The sequence below is a fragment of the Vanellus vanellus genome (genome assembly GCF_965231255.1).
Source record: "Vanellus vanellus genome assembly, chromosome: 7".
In the NCBI taxonomy this organism is placed as follows: domain Eukaryota; kingdom Metazoa; phylum Chordata; class Aves; order Charadriiformes; family Charadriidae; genus Vanellus; species Vanellus vanellus.
The window spans coordinates 7312862-7339859 of record NC_138912.1 but is presented as its reverse complement, the minus strand read 5'-3'; the positions used below and the strand labels follow the sequence as shown (position 1 = coordinate 7339859).

The 26998-nt window shown below is 44.4% G+C and overlaps 2 protein-coding genes across 2 annotated transcripts in view; one reads left to right on the top strand and one right to left on the bottom strand.

The window, feature by feature from the left end:
• Positions 1-1653: 1653 nt before the first annotated feature.
• Positions 1654-2781, top strand: NANOS1 (nanos C2HC-type zinc finger 1). The gene has a single exon (XM_082486373.1). It carries the CDS (start codon positions 1690-1692, stop codon positions 2488-2490), a length of 801 nt encoding a protein of 266 aa, XP_082342499.1. The 5' UTR covers positions 1654-1689; the 3' UTR covers positions 2491-2781.
• Positions 2782-9516: 6735 nt separating this feature from the next.
• Positions 9517-26998, bottom strand: part of EIF3A (eukaryotic translation initiation factor 3 subunit A) — a 38009-nt gene continuing 20527 nt past the window's right edge. Inside the window, exons 14-22 of the mRNA XM_082486759.1 lie at positions 26537-26650; positions 26121-26243; positions 23636-23789; positions 22423-22607; positions 20568-20656; positions 14288-15069; positions 12775-12949; positions 12157-12326; positions 9517-10798 (exon numbers count right to left, since the gene is read on the bottom strand). Coding sequence (XP_082342885.1) covers positions 10557-10798; positions 12157-12326; positions 12775-12949; positions 14288-15069; positions 20568-20656; positions 22423-22607; positions 23636-23789; positions 26121-26243; positions 26537-26650 — 2034 coding nt within the window. The 3' untranslated portion in view covers positions 9517-10556. The remainder of the gene's footprint in view (positions 10799-12156; positions 12327-12774; positions 12950-14287; positions 15070-20567; positions 20657-22422; positions 22608-23635; positions 23790-26120; positions 26244-26536; positions 26651-26998) is intronic.

The following is a 26998-nucleotide window of genomic DNA, read 5'->3' as shown; positions in this document are numbered from 1 at the left end:
TTTGCAAATGTTTTCAGTACCGAAAGGAGCCCTGTTTTCCAACCAGAGCATTCACGCTCTGAAATGCTCTTTCCAGCCAGGTCAGCTCCCTGCAGCCATCCGCATCGGTCCTCAGTCCTCAGTCCACCCACTTCTCAGCCACTTCGCGCAGCTGGAGAAGCGTATCAAGGCCTTGTGGTGCAGGGAGCCGGCCCCTCAGGAGGTATTTCTGATACCTGAGCTTAGGAAACCTGCTGATTTCAGCTGCAAACAAACCACATTGTAAAACTGCTTTACCTGCCAGAGGAGTGCTCGTCAGAGCTACAAATCAAGGCCCTGCACAGGGGGAGACAGATTTACTACTGAAAAAACTCCACCCACCGTGCTCAGCCCAGCAGCTCTTACCAGGGGCTGGAAATTAATAGGATATTTAATTGCAGCTGCATTTTTAACTCCTCTTGCCCAAATGGAAGAGCACGCATGGATGCTTCCCGCAGGAGGATCTGGTTTCTGGGGGCCAGAGCAGATGGGAGATGGGAGACCTGATCTAAGACTTTCTTTATCCTTAGATAATAATAATCAAAGCCACTTCTTAAGAGGGGTCCAAAGAAGAAATCACCTCTGCCCCATATAACTTACTAACACCTATGGGAAGGCATCTGTTGCCCTTAATGAGCTTACGAGATGCTAATTGCTTTCCATTTTGGGTTGCATATTACCAAACTTTTGTTCTTCCATGGCTCTGCTGAACATGGAGCTGTGGTGAGACCCCACCTGGAGTACTGCATTCAGCTCTGGAGCTCTCACCACAGGAAAGACATGGACCCGTTGGAGTGGGTCCAGAGGAGGCCATGAAGATGATCCGAGGGCTGGAGCACCTCTGCTATGAGGACAGGCTGAGAGTTGGGGTTGTTCAGCCCAGAGAAGAGAAGGCTCCAGGGACATCTTATTGTGGCCTTACAGTAGTTAAATGGGGCTTATGAGAAAGACGGGGACAGACTTCTTAGCAGGGCCTGTAGCGACAGGACAAGGGGTAGTGGCTTCAAACTAAAAGAGGGCAGATTGAGACTGGATATTAGGAAGACAATTTTTACACTGAGGGTGGTGAAACACTGGCCCAGGTTGCCCAGAGAGGTGGTCAATGCCAATCCCTGGAAACATCACAGGTCAGGTTGGACGGGGCTCTGACAGCCTGATCGAGTTGAAGATGTCCCTGCTCATTGCAGGGGGGTTGGACTAGATGGCCTTTAAAGGTCCCTTCCCACCCAAACCACTCTATGGTTCTGTGAAGACCCGTCCCTGCCGGCGCTTTGCCCACTCCGAACGACACCGCTCCCCGCGGCGGGCCCGGCCTCTGCCGGATCGGGCCCACCCCGCTCGCGCCGCCACCCCGCGCCGCTCCCGCAGCCCCTCCGGGCGCGCCCGGCCCCGCCCCTGGCCCCGCCCCGCCACACCTGCCCCGCCCCTCCCCACCGCCAGCCAGTGAGCGGCAGGGGGGCTCCGCTCAGTGGCCAATGGAAGCGCGGCGACCGCCCTCCGTTTCCCCGCCACCGCCCCCTATTTGAGGCGCGCCGCGGGGCCGCGCGCGGGCAGAGGCGGGAGCGGCGCTGGGCGGCGGCGGAGGCGGAGGGGCGGTCGGCGCAGCCCCGCACCGCACCGCGCTCGGGGGAGCGGGAGCTCCCGGGCGGCTGCACGCCCCCTCACCCCCCCATGGAGGCTTTTCCTGGAGGCAAGCTGGAGCAGCACCGGCACCTCCCGCCCGTGGAGTGTCTGCCGGGCGGCCGCTACGGCGGCCGGAGTCACAGCGCCTGCGGGAACGTCTTCAACTCCTGGAACGACTACCTGGGGTTGGCCACGCTCATCACCAAGGCCGTGCGCCCCGGGAAGGGCTTCGGTGCCGAGCCCCCCTCGGTGGTGGTGGCGGCGGCCGTGCCGCCGGCCGAGGAGGAGGAGGAAGAGGAGGAGGAGGAGGAGGAAGAGGCGGCGGGGCCGTACTTCGAGGGCGCGCTGGACTTGCACGACCTGGACCTGTGCGGGCATCACCACCACCACCGTCATCATCACCACCATCACGGCGAGGGTCTGCTGGAGGAGCGCTTCGCCGATTTCAGCCCCTTCCCCGGGCGCGGCGGTCCCGCCGCCGCCGCCGTGGTCTTCGACTGCTCGGGGGATCACCCGGGCCGGGAGGGCTCGCCCCACGCCTGGGGCGGCGTGGTGGTGGCGGGGCGGCTGCCGACCCACCCGCGGGCCGCCTCCCGCCTGCTCAAACCCGAGCTGCAGGTCTGCGTCTTCTGCCGGAACAACAAGGAGGCGGTGGCCCTCTACACCACCCACATCCTCAAGGGACCCGACGGCCGCGTCCTCTGCCCGGTGCTGCGGCGCTACACCTGCCCCCTCTGCGGTGCCAGCGGCGACAATGCCCACACCATCAAGTACTGCCCCCTCTCCAAAATGCAGGCGGCCAAACAGCTCAAACACGCCCGGACCGCCCTGGGGAAGAAGGGCCGTTAGGCGCCGGGACCCCGGGGGGGCGGCCCCGGCCTCCTCCCGGCTCTTCCCTTGGGGTTTTTGTCTTTAAAGCGGATGGCGGTTTGTTGTTTTGGGCTTGTTTTTGTTTTTTTGTCGTTCTTTCACACATTAATATATATATATTAAAGGCGGAGGCTGGCGGGCGGGAGCGCCGGGCCGGTGTGGTGCCGCCGACGGCGTCTGGTGCGCGCTGGCCCGCGCGGAGCCCGGCGCCGGGCCGCGGGAATCGCGCAGCTCAGATGCACTGTATTTGTTTATTGTACGGAGAAGAAAAACCAAATATATATATATATGTGATTTTTACGGAAACGGACTTACGGCCGACATCTAACTGGGAGAAGGGGGGGGAGGGGGGTTAAAGCAAGCGGCGGGCAGAGAGCGGGGCCGGGGGGGGGGGTGGTTGGCGGGGGTCCCCGGGCGCAGCGGGGCAGCGCCGCCCGCTCCCGACTGGGCTCGGCTCTGCCTCCCCCGCCCCGGGGCGGGAGGGACCGCTCCGGGCCGTCGGGGGGTTCCGGCTGGGTTGTCGAGGCTGGTGCTGCACCGTGGGGGCCGGGCGGGAGAGCTGTCGTCTTGCCAGTTAATCGCCGGGAATTTAATTAGGGTGCAACACTCCGCTTTTCAGGTCTTAAAGTAAACATCCGAGCAATTTTCTTTGCCGATCTGAAAACCGGGAGGTAAATCACGATCAAACCTGCACTCCGTTACTCGCTTGGTGATTAACACCTGCTCCCCGAAATAGCAGCATCCTACCTGGCACGATGGGAGAGCGGTGCCGTGTCCCACGGTCACCCTTGAACCGTTCCACCAGTGAGCAGGGACAGTGTCCGTGTCTGCTATGAGGCTTTAAGGAAGGTCCAAGAGGAGAAAGCATCAATGTACTTGCTTGAAAACGTAACAACTCTGGGCCGAAGTGCAACCTCTGCTGAAGGAAAGGCAGTAAGTATGGCAGAAAATAAGCTTTGATGCAGCTTGTGTTTGTGATGGAGAATGGGGAGGTGATGGGAAGCCTTTGGAGGGAAGAGACCTGGGCAAAGCAGAAAGCCAAATCCATAGTGGAACAGTGGAAGGGGAGGTGACGTATTTCTAACAGCTGAGACGATGTGACTTTAACTCATTGCAAGGTGGGAGGGATCTACCCATGTGGTTAATAAATAACCTTATCACTACATAGACTATACCAAATGTAAGACTGATGCTGAAGACCTGCACCCTAGGTGATAGCAGTTCCTTGGTACCAAGTATCAGACAGGGCTATGTTGCTTTTAACCCCCAAGAGATCAGAAATCGCTTTTACTGTGACTCGGAGGCAGGAGAAGGAGCAGCAGCAGCTTTGTAGTTTGCTTAGGAGTCCTCTGGAGCCAAAATGCAGGTGCCCAAGTCCTCAGTGTAGAGAGGGTTATGCTGTAGATGGCTTTACTGACACCTGGGACAGGGAGGGGTGCTCGGTCTGCAAGGGTGGCCCTGCCAAAAACGGGGAGGAGAAGAGAGCCTTGTGCAGGAACTGCTGGGGCATCACTAGGAGGATGAGAAAGGAGATGGGTCCAGACAGAAGAAGAGAGCTAGGAAAGTGAGGGGTGACGCCTGCTTGCGTGGATTCCTTTTGATAAAGCTGCTCAGCAGGGTGGGAGGTGGGGGCAGGAGAGAAGGGGAGAGCAGGATGGTTGAGAATGTAGTGAAAACGCGCAGGGTGGGCTGGGGGGGAGGGCCCAGGCTTCCGTATTCATCACTGCCATTGACTCACAGCTGCAGCAATTAGGAGGGAGAAACTGATTTTGTGTGGAAGTGTTCTCTTAAATCTTGATCACACGGCTCCAAGGATGGTGTCGGGTCTAATTACCAAACGCAGTGGGGTTTGTGTTAAATAACACTTCATGGTGGCTGCAGCTAACCTTGTGGCAACTACCCTCTCCTCCAGCTAAGTATCAGTTGCGTGTTGTCTCTCGTTCTGCGGGGCTTGCACCACCGGCCCTTCTAAGCTGTTAGATGTATTTGGTTTTGTGATGCCTGGCCCACGGAGGTTTATTCCGTATCCACCACTCATTAGAATCCAGCTCGAGTGTGATGCTACGGGAGGAGTTTTCTTCTGTACTTTTGTTACCTCCCTGTGGGAAGTTTGAAGATCAGTACATACATTTTAATGCAGTTGACTGGTCCTGGATGCAAAAGCAAGAAAGGTCTAAGAAAACCTTTCTCGGGTGTTTTCTGTGGGGCTCCGGGCGGCGTTTGCCATGTGCCCATCACTCCTCTCCCCGCCGTACGTTAAGCTGCTGTGCAGCACCAGCCCTACTGCAATGCCTGGAAGTTCATCAAGACAGCAGAAGATCCCCTGCCTTGGATGGCACCGGCCTTTTGCAGCACCCCTTCCTTCCCTCTGCCTGTGTAAGAGGAAAACTGTTGTACCCACAGCCTCTGCTGCTGCCTGTCCCTCCCGGGTCCTCTCTCCTACGTGTGTACTTGCAGCTGTGCTGTGGAAAAGCTGAGAGCTGCCTGTCGTAGCTGCTACGGGGCATTAGGCATCTGATCAAAGTCATAGGTAAGGTGGTAGGGTAACAACTTCAAAAGACCGGTTAGGAGGGGGGGAAAAAGACCCCAGACTATTCCAGAGAGGAGATGACAAGATTCAGAATCAGCAAAAGGCAGCCTGAGACCAACGCTCTTCAGTTACTCTACATGATCATTCAACAGGACAACCTGCCCTTTAAACTTGTGCAAGACACTATCTTACAAAGACTGAACCTTTAAGGACATTTTGGTGGTTTTCCTTTTTTTTTTTTTTTTTTTTTAAAGTAAGCTTCTGTGATTTCCTGTGCACCAGCACACTCCTTGTGGCACTGAGTGAGCAGAGACACGCTCATTCTTGGTGGCTCTGAAAAGCTTATTGCGTTAGGTAGTGCTTGTAGTGTTACTTTGATTCCTTAAATTACTGGAAGCGATTTACATTAGTAACTTAAATCCTCGGAACAGCAAATAGCTTAATCTGAAAGCGGCCCAGGTTGGAAGTGTTATATGTTCCACAGGAGAGGTCTAAGAAGAGCAAGCCTGATATTATTTTCATTTATTCTTCTGGCATCTGCAAATCAAAAGATTACAGCCACTTGTTTAAACCAAATATTTTATCTTCAGAGAACCACTTTATTACAGGGAAATATTCCTAAGCATGTAAGCGCTGGAATCTTTTTCACAGTGGTATTTTTGATAAAAGGAATGAACACAGAGCATTGGAAAGCCTATAATCATCCTCAGTTGATGCTAGTCTTGGCTAAAAGCAAGCTACTTCTGATTAAAAACTACTTTCAGATGCAGAGAGAACTTGATCCAGCTGAAGTCAGGTACGTCTGTACCCATCTTTAGTGAAAGTCCTGTCTGGACAGAGTTTGCTGTGTCTCACCGCTGACCAGAGTGCCCCAGGGAGCTGCCGTAGGACTCAACCGAGCGGGCGATAAAATGTTTTTACTTCCCACAGATGTGCCAGTTTGAACCACTAAATGTATAGGTTAATATATACTGGAGACAGTCTGTTACAGTTATGTGGGGAGGAGGATAATTTCTTCTAATATTGTCTATAGTCTGGGCAAAGCAGAAGAGTGACGTGCCAAATCTTCAAATGCGGAAAAAGGTGTCGCAAAGCCGGTAGACTGTCCTCCTGCCCAAGAGTGAAAGGACCAACAAAGCTTGAAGTGCAGCAAGGGAGACTTCGATGAGCAAAAAGCAGTGGAATAGCTTGTAGAATCTCCACCCTACCATAACTAAATACATTAATGATTCCTTTCAAGAGCGGGGCCAGACAGAGTGTAGAGCATTTCAGCTCTAGCCCGTCCTGCCATGGCGAAATAGGAATGCTCAGGTGCTCCTCTTACGCCACCCCCGTGGCTACTTCTCGCAGTTCTGCAATAAACTACACAGGACGGGTACCAGTGCCTGCGTAACAGGTAAACTGCGAGTCTTGCATTTCACTGACCTCACACCCGGACTTTGGCTTACACAATTTAACAGTACCTTTTAGTTCCAGAAAGAAAACTTGCTTAAATGTAGCTGTTCCTGTCAATGACTGCAGCCCGTGGATATTAAAACAAAGACACATTTACAGCAAGCCATGGGTTCCAGTACTCCTCCTGTTTGAGGTTGCTTCCTGGCTGCCCACAAGCCCACCTGTAGCTCCTCAGTGTCCTCCTGGTCCTGCTCATGACCACACTGAAGCCCATCTAACCAAGGTCATGACATGTCCTGAGATGTGGCTGTGCCCAGACTGGAGCAACACCGCTTCATTCATCGCCCCTGCCCTGCTCTGCCAGCTCTCCTAAAATACTGGGCTTTATTTTATTTTTTAGAACAAAAGCACTTTAGAGAAAATATAATGAAAATGTCTAGACCCTACTTCTGCTGAGCAGCCTGGTGGTCCTCAGCCCTGCCCACCAGCTGGGGGCTGTTTCTGGGTTGCTCCTGGAGTAGGAAAGTTCGTATCTGACCACTTGCCTTGCTCTGCTCTTGGAGATTTGTTTAAATCAAGTGACATTTGCATCCATTTAACCAGCAGCTGCCTTAAGTTCTGCCTTCTAAATACAGCATGGGACAGTTTGTATTCTTCTAAGGTTCACTGAAAATTTTAGATGCTTAAATGAACATGAATCAATCAAGCAGCAGTGCTTGACAGAGAATTCATTTGACTTCATCAACATCAGGTCACCAAACTTTGTGCTAATGTGTAATGATGGCAGTAGATGGAGGTTTCAGCTGTTGGATTTGGTCAGTAGTGGCTTTTGATCACTGTAGTTGGCTTTCTGTCTAAAATGATCGAGCAGTAAAATAAAGACACTGGCATGTCTGCAAAGCTCACATCTTGCAGGTCTTTTCTCAAGCTGCCCAGGCCTGAGAATTTGATGTGTGTTGGCAACATTATCACAATCTGTCTTAAGTAAAGGCAGTTAAGAACACAGATTTGAGAACAGGGCTTTCAGCTGGTGCAATGATCGGTAACATTTATCCCCATATAAAAATGGCTTTGTTTGGATAAAATTGAAAATAAGTAACTGGATGTATAACCACTCTGCACATCTCCCTGCTGACTGGAGAAAAGCAAATGTTGCACCCATCTTCAAAAAAGGCCAACAGGACCATCTGAGAAACTGTAGGCGGGATGGTGTCACTTCAGCCCCTGGGAAAATCATGGAGGAAATCTCAGAGCATGTTTTGGGGCACATGCAGGAGGAGGTGATTGGGAACAGTCAGCATGGATTTACTAAGGGTAAATCGTGCCTGACTCACCTGCCTTCTACAACGAAGTAACTTTGTGGACAAGGGAAGGAGTGGTGGATCTTCTTCATCTGCTTTAGCTGTCTCGCACAATATTCCTGTGCCCAAGTTAGGATGTTACTGCCTAGAGAGTTGGACAACCAGGTGGGCAGAAAAAAATGGTTGGATGTTCAGGCTCAGCATCACAGGACTGCAGCTGGAGTGGGGCATCACAGGGGTCTGTCCTGGGACCTGGCCTGATGTCTCGTTCAAGGACCTAGAGGCAGTAGCAGGATGTCCTGTCAGCAGGTCTGTGGATGACACCAAACTGGGAGGAACAGTCAATACTCTTAGGGCAGGGCTGCCATGCAGAGGGACTGAGGCAGGCTGGGCAGGAGCCTGATGACATAGGATGAGGGGGAATGGCTTCCAACTGGAAGAAGAAGGTAGATTTAGATTAGATAGTAGAAAGAAATGTTTCACTCTGAGGGTGGTGAGCCCCTGGCCCAGGTTGCCCAGGTTGCTGTGGCTGCCCCATCCCTGGAGGTGTTCAAGGCCAGGCTGGATGGGGCTTGGAGCAACCTGGGCTGGTGGGAGGTGTCCCTGTCCAGGGCAGGGGGGTTGGAGCTAGATGGTCTTCAAGGTCTATTCCAATCCAAACCATTCTATGAGTCTATGACATTCAGCAAGGAGAAGGGCGGAGTCCTGCACTGCCAAGGAAGGACCCATTGTAATGGGGGGTGGCAGGCATAAAGCTGGGCAGTAGCCAGCAGCTCTCAGGATGTTTGAACAGGACCATAGCCTGCAGATGAGGGAAGAGAGCAGCCCCCTCTACTCTGCACTTGACTCCTGTGTGCAGTTCTGGGTCCCATATCCCTCCCCTACAAGGAGGACATTGCCAAACCAGAGCCAGTTCAGCAGAGGGCCAAGAGGGTCTGGAGCACCTGCCTGTGAGGAAAGGGGAACAGGGCTTGTTCAGCCTGGAGAATGGGAGGCTTTGGGGAGACCAACAGCAGCCAGCCAGCACCAACACGAAGTTATTGGGAAAACGAAGTTGGGCTTTTCACAGCAGCGCATGAGCAGGAGGAGGAAAGACAACAGGTAGAAGCCAAAAGAGGGTTACGCTTTTTCACAGTGGAAGCAGACTGGAAGCAGTGGAAGAGGTTGCCCAGAAAGGTTGTGCAGTCTCCATCCTTGGAGGTTTTCAAGATCACACTGGAGAAACACGGTTCCGAGTAACACAGTCTGACTTCACTTGGTGACCTCCAGGGGTCTCTTTTAACAGGAATGATCCTGTGACACAGCACCCACCACCCCAAATCCAGAAAGCACAGAGAGCTGCTGTGCTCTATTTCCAGCCTTTATAGGACTGTACAAGGCATAAAAAAATGCGGGGTTTGGTTTGTTTGTTTATAAAACACTACTGTTCTGAAGGAATTCTGTGACTCAACAAGCAGTGAAGTGACAGGCTCCAAAGGCACAAAGATCTGCCCCTCAGAAGATGACTATGAGAGCGAGTTTTTCCTGAGAAGTGAATAGGACCTGGAAAGCTCAGAAGAGGACAGGAAAAGGCCAAGAGGAGTATTACAACTTTTGTTCACACACATTAAAATTAAACCACATTTGTTAGGAAGAAAATGTCCCAGGTGTTCTCACGTTCTCCTTCAGCTGGTACAGAAACAGGCAGGGAAACAGAAAAAGAGCTGCTCAACAGCTGCTCTGCATTAACGTACATTGTAGGAAGTTACTAAAAAGTCAAGACACAGTAGCAGCTAATTCCTTAAGTCGTTTATTTATCATTGAAGAAACACACAGCAGCAAGTTCTGTGTTGGCTTCAGTATGACCAGATAGTTAATCGTTGTTACCGCACCCCAAAATTGAAGTCAACATAGCCATTACTACAAATCACTTTTTTTGGAAAGGGAAAGAATTGACCCTGAAGACAAAGAATTGGGGGAAGATTCAACAATTTCTCCAAAACCACACATTTTAAATATGACAATATTTATAAATCCTTGAAAGGCATGAATTATCCAGTAATGGAAAAAGCGGTTGTGATATTGGCAACAGAAAATACATAGCCATATGCTTACCAAAACACTTAAATTGTAAAAGCTCGAAGTTTTGTGGTTGTACACTGCAGCAGTATACGTTACTGGAACAATGACTGCAAAACAGCCTCCTAGGCATTATATATTCAAGTAAATATACAGAAAATATCCCAGTGTAGCTAGTGCTCATAACGTTTATTGTATTTCATTCAAATTTAGACAACTTACTGAATTTAGATAGTGATAAAATACGTCTCTCGGAAACCGCCTGCCCTCAAAGATACCTATGTAAAAGAGGGCTTTTATATTTGTCTATTTTGGGGGGCTAATTATGGAAATTGATTTAGCTCTGCTTTTTCAATAATTCCACTGTGTGACGAGAAGTGTTTTCAACTGCATGTTCTATGATGATAATACCCCATTCCAAATTAAGAAAGACTAAAAATAAAAAGGTCAGCCTGTTTTGGTGCGAGATAGAAGCATTATTCAAGACAGCTGTTGGGCTTGCTTCTTTTTATTTTAGCAACAAATGACCCATGAAATAAGCATCATTTGAAATTTCAAAAACTGGCATTCAATTTCCAACCTTCTGCTGTGAGTTTTGTGCATGATCAATCTATATAAGTAAGTAATTCAAGCTCATGCTTTCACGTTACCTCAAAACATTTGTTAAAGAATTCCAATTCAGAATGTTTATAAGCACAAATATAATCCATGGATTCGATCAAATCAAAGCTAAAACATTGGTTAAACTCTGTGATTTTCACTTAACGTCGTACAGTGGTCCACCCTTCTTCATCTGTCTCATTTTTAGTACGGCGAAGGGGCTCACGCTCCTTTTCTGTTTTCCAGGAACCCTTCTCCTTCTCCCCATCTCTCTCTCGATCTTTTGATGCTGGCGGGGGAGCAGAAGCTGGAGAAGCAGCAGGAGCAGGAGCTGATCGCCGAACTGTTTCACGTTCTTCTCCACGTTCTTCTCTCCTATCATCAGCACGCCGCCATGAGCTTGCTACAAATACAGAAAGACATTAAAACAACCTTTGTCACGCTCCACCAGCAGCCTGCAAGAGTTTAAACAAATATGCCTGGCACCGACAGCCTGATTTACTGATTCTCAGTCTTGCCAAGAGGTAATATGATGATGACAGCCAAAGGCACAGCTGAACTTTATAGCGAAGTAATGGACAGGAACTACTCAAGCCTCTTTTCAGCTTCAGGATTGTTGCGAGCAACCCAAGTCTCATCTTTAAAACACAGTAACTGTATTAAGAATGTTCTATTGATGTACGTGGGTTTATGATGTAAAATATATTCTTACATTATTATCAGAATTAAAAGCACAAAAGCATCTCCTTAGAAATGACTGAACTCTGAAAACAGAAAAATCCTAACTTAAAAAACACTGGTGGAAAATGTTTAGGTGTTCATTATCTCAAGAGACACTGAATTACTCTTCAGCCTACTGAAATCAGAGGTATAAACGGCACTGGATTACCCAGTTCCACTGGTAACAGCATTCACTGTCCTTTACTATATAAGAAAAATTGTGCATTTCCACCAGAAGGATGTTAAGAATTCTACCCCAGCTATGAATGAACAAAGTGTCAATACCAAACCAGACAGTCAAATACCAAAACTTCTTCATGTACTAAAAACAGTAAATCTCCACAGTGAGAACCCTCAGCCCTTCCGCCAACGGAAGTCCCGTATGACATGTTCTGTTCCAGCGTGCTCTCCTGACAGCACCCTCCCACCTTCAGGGAGGTCCCACACTTGGGGCAGAGACCAAACGAGATTCTGAATGCGAAAACACCAGAATGGGAAGCCGTGGTATCTCAGGCTAAATGTATTTGCCGTTAATGTATTTTTAGAACACAGCAAAGGATTAATAAATGTACATAATTAAAACAGGTTAAGGCATGTAATTAAAATAGGTTATTCATCAAGATCAATACCATTAATAGTGTGAAACCCTCAAGGCCTTGTTTGGAAATACTTCCCTCACGTTTAATGGGTTTCAGAAATGACCCAGAAATTACTTTCTGGGACATCTACCTTGATAATTCAAGTACAAGAATTTCATTCACCCTGAACATAATCCTACTATGAAAACTGCATACTTAAAATGTTATCCTTCTACTGCAGATGTGAAATGCTACGGCACAAGAGTACAACTAAAAAAATTTAAGATTCAAGGAAAAATTTTCAATTACGCTAAAGCTTCTTTCTATTACTTCTCTTACGCAAAGGGAGTTTAAGTGGCTGAAAATATAACTTATTCCCATTCTGTCACATCCTAGCACTGCCAGAGTAACATGAAGGCCCTATAACGAATGTAAGCCTTTAGGAACACTAAAATAAACATACGTTCTTCACGGTCAGATCTGAGCGGTGGCCCTCTTCTGAGGGGTGGATCTCTGTCATCAGCACGTCGATCTCTCATGTCACGACCACCTCTGTCCCACTCTTCACGACGACTTGAATCTCTCCAGCTAGAAGTCTCCTCAGCTGGCCCTCTTCTCCAACCAGCGTCATCCCTTTTGCCATTCAAAACATCCAAAAAAAAGACTAAATGTTAAAGATTTTAACTTTACTACAGAAAGAAGAAATAATAAATCATAACACAGGTATTTTCAGGCCCAGTGGGTCTCTATTTAACATACTAACATACTTCCAAACCTTTTCTGTTCTTCTGGAGCCTAACATGAAATTCTCTTGATAACAGGTTAAAAAACACACAAATGAAAAGCAGTAAAGCATTTTGGGATTCCTTCTGTAAACAGTTAACGTAGTCTTAAAAATAACAAATCAACAAGCCCCCAAAATGCCACTGCGCATTCACTGTCTTCAAGTAATTAATTTCATACAAACCAACCGCTGTTCCTTTCACTTGGCAATGTCACATTCTCTCTTTATCAGAAGGGCACTTTTTTTTTTTTTTTTTTAAACAAACATTCTAGAAGTATTTAAACAGAGAAGTCAAACCTGGTACGCCTGAAACGATCATCTCGATCAAAATCTCTATCTCTGTCAAATTCACGGTCTTTCTCATTTTCATCACGATCTTTGTCTCTATCCCATTCACGGTCTCCTGGAGGTCTGGAGTCTCGGGGAGGCCCCCAGCTGTCCTCACGAGCCTTTTCTCTTTCTCTCCATCCCCCTATAAATAAGAAACACAGTCAAAGGAATTTGTGACTGACCTCTGATCCCTCTGTGGACAAAGAATCCTTTTCTCTTCCCTCACAGAAACCGGTTCTTCAAGTTTTGATCCCTGAGGATCCAACTCAAGATGCTTGTAAAAAGTGTGCACATTGAGTGGGAGCCATAGACAAAACACTGTAGAAACTGCTTGGTATGAAGACAGTAATATATACCTCATGTATCGGCACTGACTGCCCGTGACAGCTTAGCAAGGCTGATGATACCCTGCAGTTTTCAGTCAGAAACCACGAACTCCTCAAAGTCGTGCAAAACAAGTGCAGGAAGAAGTAAAGGGGATAGCTCAGACAGCAGATTGCTTTGTGAAAAAGTACAGGTGAGGAGATTTTAGGCAAGCAAATTTTTATGAATGTACTGCTTTCTAAATCACTACTTTAAAATACAACTATCATTTACAGTGCATCCTGCAATATCATTCAGTTATTTATGAATGGGAGTTCTTTATTATGCAGCCTGCTTTTTCTTTAAATAGGAAAAAGCTGAAAGCTTACTGAATGCAAGTATCAAGATTTGTGATAACTTTGCTACAGGTTTGGATTACAGAATTAGTGCCTACTTACAAAGTTGATGTGGCATCTAAATCTGAATAAAAAGAACCAGGAAATCAAAATTGTATCTAAACGTCATCAACAGTTCTGAAGAGAATCAGAAACAGTTGTAGTAGACATCATCCACAAGACTTAAGATTAGAAACAACCTATACCACAATAGGATAATTCAGATTGTAAGGGACCTCAGAAGGCCACCTGGTCCAAACTCCTGCTCAAAGCAGGGTTTTTAAGAAAGGTAGACACAAAAGCAAAAAAGGAATGGTAAAAGCAGGAATATCTTTGTACACAGAAAAAAAAGCTTATGAAAACCAGACCCACTTGAACGTTGTATCAAAATCCTCCTTAGAAGGAGGTTAATGTCAGACCTTCAGAGGGGGCAGGGAAAGAGACCAAGGTGTGCTAACCTAGTGACAATGTTTCTCTCCCATCCCAGCATTCAACTTACGTATTTTGTTTTTGCACACAGGTAAATTAACAGCATTACTATGTGACCTTTAGGTATCTTCCAGGCAAACAATAGACACTGCTGCATTTTATTTTTTTTTGTTTTAGTTCAACCAAATTAAAAGGTTTAATTATACTAACTAAAGGACTGTCCACATTAGCCAAATTAATCCAGACGTTTTCAGAGTTGATTCTCCCATCTCTGGCACCGAGTACATTACATCCATTATGTACTAGGTTAACACATGCTTCGGAAGTTAGGTTATTAGGTCATTCTATTTTACCTGGTTTACCAAATGGTCTCCAAGGACCTGGCCTTGAATCATCACTGCTACGCCACGGACCCCTGTCATCATCTCGTCTGGAGAGCCTGTCATCATCTGTGCTACGCCATGGCCCCCTGTCATCATCACGCCTTGACATCCTGTCGTCATCCATCCCGCGCCTGGGACCTCTGTCGTCATCCATCCCCCGCCTGGGACCCCTGTCGTCATCTGCAGCACGCCAGCTGCCCCGGTCGTCATCCAGCCCACGCCTGGGTGGCCTATCATCATCCAAAGCCCGTCTGGGTGGCCTGTCATCGTCCAGCCCACGCCTGGGTCCTCTGTCGTCATCTGCTGCACGCCAGCTGCCTCTATCATCGTCCAAGCCACGTCTGGGTGGCCTGTCATCATCCAAGCCACGTCTGGGTGGCCTGTCATCATCCAAAGCACGTCTGGGTGGCCTGTCATCATCCAAAGCACGCCTGGGACCCCTGTCGTCATCTGCAGCCCGCCAGCTGCCTCTATCGTCATCCAAACCACGCCTGGGCGGCCTGTCGTCATCCAATCCACGTCTGGGCGGCCCGTCTTCGTCCCCTTCACGCCTAGGTGGCCTGTCTTCGTCCCCTTCACGCCTAGGTGGCCTGTCCTCTGTTGATTCCGTAGCAGAACGTTCCTTTTCTTCTGCAGGACCACGTCGTGGGAGATCATCCCCTCGCCGTGGCAGATCATCTCCTCGCCGTGGCAGATCATCCCCTCGCCGGAAAGGTCTTTCATCATCTCTTGCTTCCCCTCGGCGCCAATCTCTATAAAACCATAGGGAATGAGCAAAAAGTAGAAGCTGACATCCAGGAAAGCTTTACATATCAGACCGACAGCATCAAACCCCTCAAGACCATTTCTGAATGTATCCACTTGTATGGTTGCAAACACATTTACAGAGCTTGCAGTTTCCAAATGCACACATTCTAATTGCCCTCATTGCTACAGAAAAGTGGTAGGTCACCATCCCTACAGCTTCAGTAAAGACTGAACAGTTTATTATCTCCTTCAAAACTACAGTTTGAAGGGGTAACTACAGTCCCTTGTTGGTTATCTGCTGCAACACAAGAGAGAAAAGGTTTGGCTTCTACACCAAGCCTCATCTGACAAACTCGAGCTAAGTCTCAAAGAAACAGTATTAAAAAAATCCCACAACCATCAAGTAGGTATCCCCCCCCTTCTTCACGCACATGCCAATCCTACAGTCCAATCCCGGTTTTCATATGCTTTGGCCCAGTTCCAACCCAAAAGATTGGCAGTATTTTCACTGACATGCATCTGCAACTAGATACAGCAGGACAATGTAGTAAATTCATGACTCAATCCACTGCTACTCCCTGACGGCAAGCAGGGTGCACCAGGCTCTCTCTGGCAGGCAGTGCCTGCTCGGACTCTCCTTACTAGGATGTACGTGGGAAGTAAAGAATTGGCAAGAATTTCCCCTGGGCTACTGAGTCATCAATTCATCTTTGAAATATCACAGAATCACGGAATTTTCAGAGTTGGAAGGGACCTCTAGAGATCATCTAGCCCAACTCCCCTGCTAAAGCAGGATTGCCCAGAGCACATTACTCAGGACTGCATCCAGGCGGGTCTTGAAAATCTCCAGAGAAGGGGACTCCACCCCCTCCCTGGGCAGCCTGTGCCAGTGCTCTGTCACCCTCACCGTAAAGAACTGTTTCCGTGTATTTGAACGGAACTTCCTGTGTTCTAACTTGTGCCCATTGCCCCTTGTCCTGTCACTGGGAACCATTGAGAAGAGCCTGGCTCCATCCTCCTTCAACCCACCCTTGAGATACTTGTACGCCATAATAAGGTCTCCCCTCAGCCTTCTCTTCTCCAGGCTAAAGAGTCCCAGCTCTCTCAGCCTTTCCTCATAAGGCAGATGCTCCAAGCCCTTAATCATCTCAGTTGCCCTTTGCTGGACTCGCTCCAGCAGTTCCCTGTCCCTCTTGAACTGGGGAGCCCAAAACTGGACACAGTATTCCAGTTGTGGCCTCACCAGTGCAGAGTAGAGGGGGAGAATGACCTCCCTCGACCTACTGGCCACACTCTTCCCTATGCAGCCCAGGATTCCATTGGCCCTTTTGGCAACAAGGGCACATTGCTGGGCCATGGATAATTTACTGTCTACCACAACCCCCAGATCCTTCTCCTCCGAGCTACTTCCCAGCAGGTCTGCCCCTAACCTATACTGGTGCCTAGCATTCTTCCTCCCCAGGTGCAGGACCTTGCACTTGCTTTTGTTGAACCTCATTAAGTTCTTCTCTGCCCAGCTCTCCAGCCTGTCCAGGTCACGCTGAATGGCAGCATGGCCCTCTGGGGTGTCAGCCACCCCACCCAGTTTGGTATCATCAGCAAACTTGCTGAGGATACACTCTGTCCCCTCATCCAGGTCATTAATGAATATATTAAACAAAATTGGACCAAGATATGTTTGGATTTGTAACACTGAAAAGATCAGACACTACTGTGCAACGGTTAAAGCCTTCCACTGCTGTCACTTCTCTGGACACACCATTTAGTTTAATGTCTACAGGATTTTATACATGTTTTTAGACCATAAACCTTGGCTTTGTCACCAGATTAATTAATTTATTTCAGGAAACTACCTTTCCTAAGCTAGTTCCTCAGCAATAAAAAGAAACAAGCAATAGTACTGCTACCTGCTTCTTGGTAAGAGAACAGAAACTGCGCTGGAGTTGAATCTCATGGATTAAAAAAAAAAAAAACACCAAACAGAAAACCCCCAACCACAAAACAACAAACCAAACAAAAAAAACCCACAAGTTTAGAAATCTACTATGCTACTAAAATGTAAACAAAAGAACAGCAATGACTTGCTACAAAATAACAGATGTAGGACTCCAAGAGGTGAGACCAAAGAGGCAACAGTTTGTGACAATGGCATTTTAAGAATTTTGAGAAAATGTGAGCAGTGTAGTTCCTAGTTTTGGAAGAATAAGGGAGAATGCAATTACCATTGAGCTGTGAGATAAAAACAAGACATGGAGATTTTTAACTTCCATTTAGACTCAAATTGGATAATCTTCTCCTTTGAAAAATCTTATTGATTTGATGTAAAAAGATATGTAGAGAAATGCTTATAAAGTTAATCAAATGAATAAATACTTCATTCATTCATACTTAAGTACTGTTTCAGGTTTTAGGATTTTTAAATCTATTTCTAAACTACTACTACTCTAATTTTTAAACTATTACTTGCAGGTGAAATTATGCCTCTCGTTTTTACATTTTTTTCTTGTTTGACAGCTTCAGTGTTCATGCTTCAGCTTCTGTCCTTTCCCTTGTAGAAATCCTGACTCCCACTTTAAAAGTTTACTGAAATTAAGAGTCAAACAGCATCTGACAAATCAGCAAGAACAGAGGGATGCATGAATATTAAGAATATTAGTGAATAGCAGTCACTGGTAGTAATGCAATCCAGTTTCTATTACAGAACCCATTCTTCAATGGCATCTAAAAACCCTACGCACAGACCTACAAGAGCTGAAAGCACACAGACAGCTTTACCAAATAAAGCAGAAATTTGCTGGCAAAGTTCACGCTATAGTGTCTACCACTGTTACGGTTTTATAACTTTGGTTTTCCTCATCTTTTAACTCAGGCACAAACAGCATAAACATGAAATAGAGGTCAACTCCCCTTTTCTACACATTTTTGCTTTTTAATATTTCTTGACCACAAGCACATAAGCATTTTTTGATCCTTTGGGACAGCACTCTGTGGCAGTAATAACTCTAATGACCTGTGCCTGCAGCACTGCCGTGCCACTTTTGGTGAATACCAGGTTTATACTGGTCGTCATTTCACTGTTTCAATGAGCAAGTGTCTAGGTCCTGGCAGTATTTTATGGATTTTCTGTGATCTAGAGAAAGAACAAGAAGTACCACCATAAAATGACTTTTTCTACTAAACCTTTTAATTTGACCCTATACAGCACTTTTATGTTAACCTCTTTTTCCTGCCACTGCAATATTTGTAGTATTTTTTTTGTGTCAGGATTGACTTTCTTCTCTTCCTTATGAAATTTTATTACGTCTACCACAGAAAGTTCATTAGCTTTATTTTCCTCTTTTGTTTCTTGTGATAACTACCTTTCTTGCAGAGTGAAGGAACAAACCAAATACTTGCAGTTTAGTTATAACTCATAATAAAGCCATTAGCATTCCAAGGAACAGACAACCCTTGCTGGACTCTCCTGCCTTTCTGTAATCTGTTTTTTCTTGTAACTGGAACCATGGTATGGAAAAGACTGAGAACATCAGAACATGCTGATCACCTGTAATCCAGGACTCTGGGGATTGTTGCATAGTACAATTGGTTGCTCCGTGACTGTAAGGACCTGTGTACCAATATGGCATATATGCCAGGACTGTGCCACTCTCATGAGAAATTATCTGCAAGACATCTTTTATAGCTTCTCTCCTTGTTCTAGCACCCATAAGGACTTTTTAATGCATACATCCAACAGCTGTACTAACAGCTAGACACATGCTGCAAATTAAATCTGAAGCTCTGTACTCTATGTCACTGCCTTTATTACTCAATTCAGAAATACATTTTGGAATTCTTTAATCGCTTACAGTTAGCTTTGCACTGCTGTGTTTGTATCCAACACATTTTCCCTTTAGGGTTAAAACACAACTGAGGGTAGACTAGAGGGTTACTAAAGAATGCAGAATTACACCTTTCTTCTACAATTATGTCTGAGTATCATCACTTTTACTTTGTTATTTCCTAAGTTCAGCAAAAAGAAAATAATTGAAACATCCCTTTACTTAAAATTCCATAAAGACATTAATTTTGACTGCTATTAGTATTTCCTTTTAGTATTCCTCAGTATGTTCCTTTTACTGAAAGAGAGAAGGAAAGCTTTACTAAACATGCTACATAATAATCCAAAAGATGCTCTCCTGAAAAGTAAAATTACTGAAAAGAATATTGGTTCTGTTCTACCTCTAACCAGGATAGACGCCCAATTTTAACCCCTCAGTAGTCACTTGGCTCGATTTCTACTAAAGTTGAATGAGAAATAACTGAGACAACGCTTATTCAGAAAAACTCTATGCTATGATTCAAAAATGAATATGGGTCACCTGTATCATTCTGTTGTGGAAGAAAACCCAAAACATTGAAGCATAAAATTGATGCATTAAAACACTTCTGCAATATGTTAATCGTCAAAGGCTTCACCCAGGAGTTTCAGCCATTTTTTGATTTTGCAATTCACAAGAAAGTGCATCACTACCAAGAATGGCAACACAGCTTTTAAGGAAAGATTGGAAGATCATTTTGTTTATCGAAAGATTCAAATATGTCAGAAGAAATTACTAGAGAGAGAAATATTAAATTAATTTACTTCCACTGGAGTCAGAGTAAGCCATAATGGATTTAAATTGCTGCACTGGAAATTAAGGTTAGACATTTATAAAAAAAATCCATCTGCCTGGAAGGCTAATTAAGCAATAGAACATAGTGCCAATTGGAACAAGCAGTGGTGTATCCATCAGCACAGGCTTTTAAGAACAACGAGACATGAACCACCAGTAATATTTTAGGTACAGCTCATCCTATCATGGAGCAGAGGGATGGAAAAATGGTAAAGATTTTATTTTCTACAACTGTATAAACAGTCTTTGTTATTAGTGAACATACCCCAAACCCCTAAAATATACAGATGTGGCCAAGCTTTTTTTTTTTCCTTTAAAGTGCAAAGTACCTTCAGAATATTATTCCTTCAGAAATCCTTCCTTCTCTGTTCAATACAGACTTTCAGAACTTTGCTTTAGTTTATGGCATGTATTTTCTGCTCTGATTTACTTTGGAATTTGAATAGTTTAATACTCTTGAATTTTGACTTTACTATTCTTCTATATTACTGTCAGTTTTCTAAATGAAAAATCTCAGTTTCATCATCTAGGAACCCTGCATTTGTCATCCTTCCCAGAAATTTTTAATTTAAAAAAGAAACCAAGTAAGCAACTTGTTTATCAGATGCAGGTGTCTGCTAACTTTCACATATCTAGGCTAAATAAAACAGGAACGTTACCTAAATGCAGTTCCAAGATAAAACCCCTCTCTCGTTCTGAGATCCTTACAAAGCAATTTTTAATAGAAGGTAACTTCAGAGATGTAAAGGCATGAGATATTACTCAGTGCAGCTTTAGCAGTAGCTATAAAAAGGGAGCCTACACATTTTGAGCCCAATAAAACTGGTGTTCAGTGACCCAATGATTACCTTTCCACTGGTGCTCGTCGCCATTCAGATTCTGTCTCGCCACCTCTTCTCCAGGAGCTTTCAGACTCCCTATCACCCCAACGAGATTCCTATATGTCAAAAGAAATTAGGAACATTCTTTCTGAATACTTTATAATGAAGGTTTTTAAGTCCCTTCAGAGCATACTATGTCATTAAAAACTCAGTTGTTACACTGTAGAGAATACCAAATTATCAGGAGTTTGAATAACTTAAGTATAGTCTTAACTGACTAACTTTATTGCTTGTGGCAGAGTTTAAAAAACAATATGGTATTCTTTGTGCCACATACTTTACTAGTAGGGTAGGATATATGCAAATACACTTAAAAGTTTATGAAGAAGTGTGTGAACAATAGCTACAGTAAGCCATAGCTACCACCTGTTAACAAAAAAGAGGTTTTAACAGTTTCACTTTCCTGCTGCTTAATGACAGTAGGAATGAATTCAAAAACTTATTTGTTTTTGTGCTTTCTAATCAGATCATAATATGTAACTGAATAAACTGAAAGCTCTCTGTAGCAAAGATCATTTTGTTCTGGGTACCTCAATGCACAGAACACATGAGGTATTTGTGATTCACACATATTGCTTAGATGCAAGGCAGAGCAATAATTTTTTTGGTTTTTTTAAATAAAGGTAAAATGTCTCTCCCCGTTGCTTAAACAAAGACAGAACATTTAAACTATTTCTAACAGAGTTGTTTATTCCTTAATTCCACCACAAGAAACAAACTAGGTAAACCATATAAAGTAACTGATTTCACATAATCACACCACCTCTTTATAAAAGAGTATTCCAGTTTTAAACTGTGCTTTGAAAAGTGTTTTTATTTGTCAAAGTCTACGCTTCAATATGGGGAAACACACAGGCTCTGCAAGATCTTCCATATCCACTACTCCATGACTGTCTACTTAAATGCTTTTGAAATGACCCCAACAAACAAGCATGAGCAAAGAATCTCAAAACTGCAAATGTCACTTTTCAAGTGGTACCAATCTCTCTCAGAACCCGAGCTTTTCCATATAATCAAGAGGCTATGAGTAGGAGTACCTCTTGTGTGAAAAATAGCGTTGATGATTATTCCCCTGATAGGCTATCAAAACAACTTATACAAGCTCTAATCACTTATCTTCCTAGTGTTACTCAATGAAGTATGCGTTGAACAAAGACAATGGCTATGGTGGATGAAATTTAAAACTAGTCCTCTTACTGATAGGTTCTGAAATAGTGGGAGCGTAGAATTTTTGTGGTACTCGGTTACAATCTTTCAAATCATTAAACATTTATTTGCAAATACCTTTCACTTTCTTTCCTGTTGAATCAGGATAATGATTTTCCCCAATACTTATATTTGTAAACAGGAAGTTGCACACACCTCTTGTTTTTATTCTATTGCATATTTCTTACAAAATATAAAACTATGCTTTTATGATTAGTCTGGGATTTTCCTTCGATATCTGCTCTAGTTCTGACTTTGGCATGAGTCACTACACTTCCTTCCAATATAGCTTTCCTCCTTTTGTGCTAAAGAAAATTTTATTCAATAACCTTTTTAGTTTTGGTATAGTTTTTAAACAGCTTGGAGATCCTAGTAGTTTCTTTGTTTCACTTTATTACTAAACTACAGATTCCAGATCCTGATAGGGAGATGAAACTAAGGGACAATTATTTAACTATTAAATTAGCCATTTATGCTACAATTTAAAAAAAAAAAAAAAAACAAAAAAAAAAAAACCACAATTAACCTATGATTTTGCAATGCTACCGTCTTCTTCCAAACAATCTACAGAAGAAGAAGCAGTCAAAAAGAAAACAAACCTGCAGGTATTACCTACCTTTCTTGAAAATGGGTCATCCAGACCTCTCCTTTCTTCTTCTCGACGACGCTCTCTTTCTTCTATCTCCATTTCTCTTTGACGTTTTTTCTTCTCCAGTTCTTCTAGTTTTTTGACCCGCTCCTGGTATTCACGCTGTTCCTGCTCACGTTTCTCACGCTCAATGCGTTCCTTTTCCTCACGCTCTACAGAGTTGCAAACATAAACAGAATGTATTACCAATATAAATTCCGTTACTTCGCTGTGTCCACAGAAGGGTTACAAAATGCAATCTCCCTTTTGGCTCATTAAAAAAAAAAAATCAAGCATTTTACAGGGTGCGTTTAACTAACCATAGAATCTGTTTCCTGGAAGTATCCTAGCTCATAAGTAATAGGAAAAATAACAGTCATTAATGTGACATCTTGAAAAACAGCTAGCGAGAAAGGAAAGGAAACGTTCCAATACCTGTACATTAACTCGATGTAGAGACCACTAATATGCCAGCTAAAGTATCGGTAACTACCTCAAGCATGGTAGAGGATCCCTTCCTTAGAAAAGGTCAAACCAAAAAATCAGCTAGCAGTGTAAGAAATTTGACATGAAGGACAGCTTAGTTTTTGTTCGTCTGGTTCTTAAATACTGCATGATTATGAAATCTAATACACAAAACCTTCATCCACCAAGTGACAAGTAGGACAGAAATTTATGCTATAGAAAGCCTATCATCTCTTCTCTTCAAAAGCCTTGAAACAGGCGAGCAGACAAAGCAATTCACAAAGAAAGGTGTGTGAGTCACAATTCTTGAGTTCTTGATGTGACACCAATGCTCTCTTTCAATTCTCTTTAAGATGTAAACAAACAAGTGGACAGAACTCAAACTAAATGAAAAAATGAGTCTTTGATTTTAGTTGTTAGCCTCTCTTACTTTATCTCCTCCTTCATTATATGTGTAGGAGAAAGGGAGGGCAGGAAACATGCACTTGATTTCATTTTCCCTTCCTCCTATAAAGCTTTACCTTCATTTCTATGCTGCACACATAAACATTCAGAAGAGGCATTAGATAAAATGTAAAGGTACATTGTCTAATAGCAACAAACAGTCTTCATCACTGACTGAAAGTGAAAAGACTTCCTCCAATATTGTGAAACAGGGAAAACAGAAGTTAGCTGTGTACACATCTGGAATGGGTCAAGGATGTAAAGGATAAAATAATCACGTTCTCGATTATACCTTTAAGCAGCTGTTCTTCTCGTAGTCTTTGCTCTTCTTCCTCCTTTTCTCTGTAATAAGTAATGCGCCTCTCTTCTTTGCGTTGTTTCTTGCGTTCCTCCAAACGATTACGCCTCTCTTCTGCTAACCGTTCCTGGAACTGCTTGAGTTTATCCTGAAATACATAGAAAACATGAAAACACCAGAACTGTAATGTTTAAGAGCTAGACAGTTACACAAATTGCTAAGTAAAGCTGCACAGAAACACAAACCAAATCCAACATGTTAACTTTGCTCCACTGAAAAACAACTACCTGTTTGCCATTTCAAACTTTTCTGCAATAAATTTTGCATAAGGGAATATAATCCTACTAAGAATAAAGACAATCAGCATGCACAATTTTAGTCCATCTCCTTTTTAAGGAAATTATCTGAATAATCATAGTATCATAGAATAGTTTAGGTTGGAAGGAACCTTAAAGGTCATCTAGTTCAAATCCCCCTGCCACTGGCAGGGACACCTCCCACCAGCCCAGGTCGCTCAAAGCCCCATCCAACTTGGCTTGAACACCTCCAGGGATGGGGCAGCCACAGCTTCTCTGGGCAACCTGCACCAGGGGCTCACCACCCTCAGAGTGAAAAATATCTTCTTAGTATCTTTTCTAAATATCCCCTCTTCCAGTTTGAAGCCATTACCCCTCAATCTATCACTAGATGCCCTTGTAAAAAGTCCCTCTCCAGCCTTCTTGTAGGCCCCCTTCAGATACTGGAAGGCTGCTATAAGGTCTCCCTGGAGCCTTCTCTTCTCCAGGCTGAACAATTCCAACTCTCTCAGACTGTCTTTAAAGGAGAGGTGCTCCAGCCCTCTTATCATCTTCGTGGACCTCCTCTGAACCTGCTCCAGCAGGTCTATGTCCTCCTTATGTTGAGGGCTCCAGAGCTAGATGCAATATTCCAGGTGGGGTCTCATGAGAGCAGAGCCTCGACCTGCTGGCCACATTGCTTTTGATGCAGCCCAGGATATGATTAGCTTTGTGGGCTGCAAGTACACATTACCAGCTCATGTTGAGTTTCTCATCAACCAACACCCTCAAGTCCTTCTCCTCAGGGCTGCTCTCCATCCATTCTCCACCCAGCCCGTATTAGTGCTTGGGACTGTCCTGGCCCACGTGCAGGACCTTGCACTTGGCCTTGTTGAACTTCATAAGGTTTGCACAGGCCCACCTCTCAAGCCTGTCCAGGTCCTTCTGGATGGCATCCCTTCCCTCCAGCATGTCGACTGTTACACACAGTTTGGTGTTGTCGGCAAACTTGCTGAGGGTGCACTCCATCCCAACATCCATGTCACGAACAAAGATTTTAAACATCACTGGTCCCAGTACCGATGCCTGAGGAACACCACTTGTCACTTGGACGTGGATCCATTGACCACAACTCTTTGAGTGCAACCGTTCGGCCAGTTCCTTATCCACCAAGTGGTCCACAGGTTAAATCCATGTCTCTCCAATTTAGAGACCAGGATGTCGTGCGGAACGGTGTCAAATGCTTTGCACTAGTCCAGGTAGACGACATCTGTTGCTCTCCCCTTATCCACCAATGCTCTAACACCGTTGTAGAAGGCCATCAAATTTGTCAGGCACGATTTGCCCTTAGTGAAGCCATGTTGGCTGTCACCAATCACCTCCTTATTTTCCATGTGCCTTAGCAGAGTTTCCAGGAGGATCTGCTCCATGATCTTGCCCAGCACAGAGGCGAGACTGACCAGCCTGTAGTTCCCTGTACCTAAAATACCTGTACCTAAAATACATTACCTAAAATCACCTACATACTTGCAAAGGATCATATACAGTTAACTTATTTTAACATAATACCTCTTTTGCCTTTTTTTGGTTTTAAACCAGTTCTTACTGTAACACAGCCAAATAATCAAAGCTATAAGCAGCCTCAGCAAACGTAGAATTTTAAAAATGTTGAGTGAGAAACAAAAGCACAGTTCTTTCCCTGCCCTCATGGTCTAATTTGTTATTAAATTTTGCAAACATAAAACACAACCTGAAGTTCCAAATACTTGGACTATCAAAATAATTTCTGGATTCAAACAAAAAGATTAAAAAAAAAAAAACAATAGACAAGTATTTTTGTCTAATTCTCAACTTCAATATTATTGTCAGTATTATGTCCAAGCACTTGTACAGATAGAGCTGGCTGCTCATACACTACCCAATGATCTCTTACTAATAGCTGCATTGAAATAATTAATTCACATATCTTATTTTCCAAATAAGCTATTCCAGAAGTTATCAAAAATTTTAAGGGATAGTATCTAGGAATGGGGGCAAGAATATTTTTATATTCTTTTTTAGTCGAAGCAGAAAATAAACAATTCCATTATTCTGAACCATTCTAGATACTAATTTGTTTCTAGATTTCATGAAGAATCATTGGGTCACAAGTTTAGTTCCTCACTTTAGGGGAATATTTTATTACAATACTATATCTTGTGTACCTCATAAACTGTTCGTCGTGATGCTTTGAGCCTGGCTTCAAATAAATCTCTATCCTCCAACATCCTTGAGAGTCTGTTCTTATGCTCAAGGGCTTTCTCGCGCTCCAACTGCAAAGTGGTGATCTAAAAATAGATAATATAAAAAAAGTATTACAAAGTAAAACCTTACGATATATTTGCATTCAATCTACCTTAGTCACTTGAAACAGAAATTATCTTTTCCTCTTTCAGATCCTAGACTGAAGATCCTGCTGTCCACTAGCATAATGGGACAGCAAAGTTAACACTTCATTCTTCATATCAACTTTTTCCCTTCTTCCCTTTTGGATTGAGTTGGGGAAAACACAGACAGTGCAAAGCCAACCATTTTACATTCATTTCTAATGGATTTTATGATCTGAACAAAAAATTCTTACCCTTTCTTCTTCCTGTTGCTCCCACAGCTCCATATCATGCACTCTTTGCTCCTCGTATGCAGTCTTTATTAAAGGAATTTCTTCTAAGCGCTTTGCTCTTTCAAAATAGTCAATCTAAAGAAAGACAACATGACTTTAGCATGCAAATACCAAATCCAGAAGACTCAGTTTTCAGTATCCCCCCAAAGAAAACCCCCGATATCTGGAGACTTCTCCAATATATCTGATATATTATTGTTACAAAAGAGCAATCACATTGGACCACATCAAAGGTCCACCTAACCAAGAACCTGCCTCTACCACCGGGCAACTATGTGCGCTCCTAAGCAAGGATGCAAGTATAGAGGCAGGCATATATACAGTACTCTCAGCATCATCAGTTTTCAGCCCCCAGCATTTCCTGTGTTGAAGGTTTTTTCGTATTCAGTAGGCATTGGTGAATTTCTCCTCTTATCCTGTTGA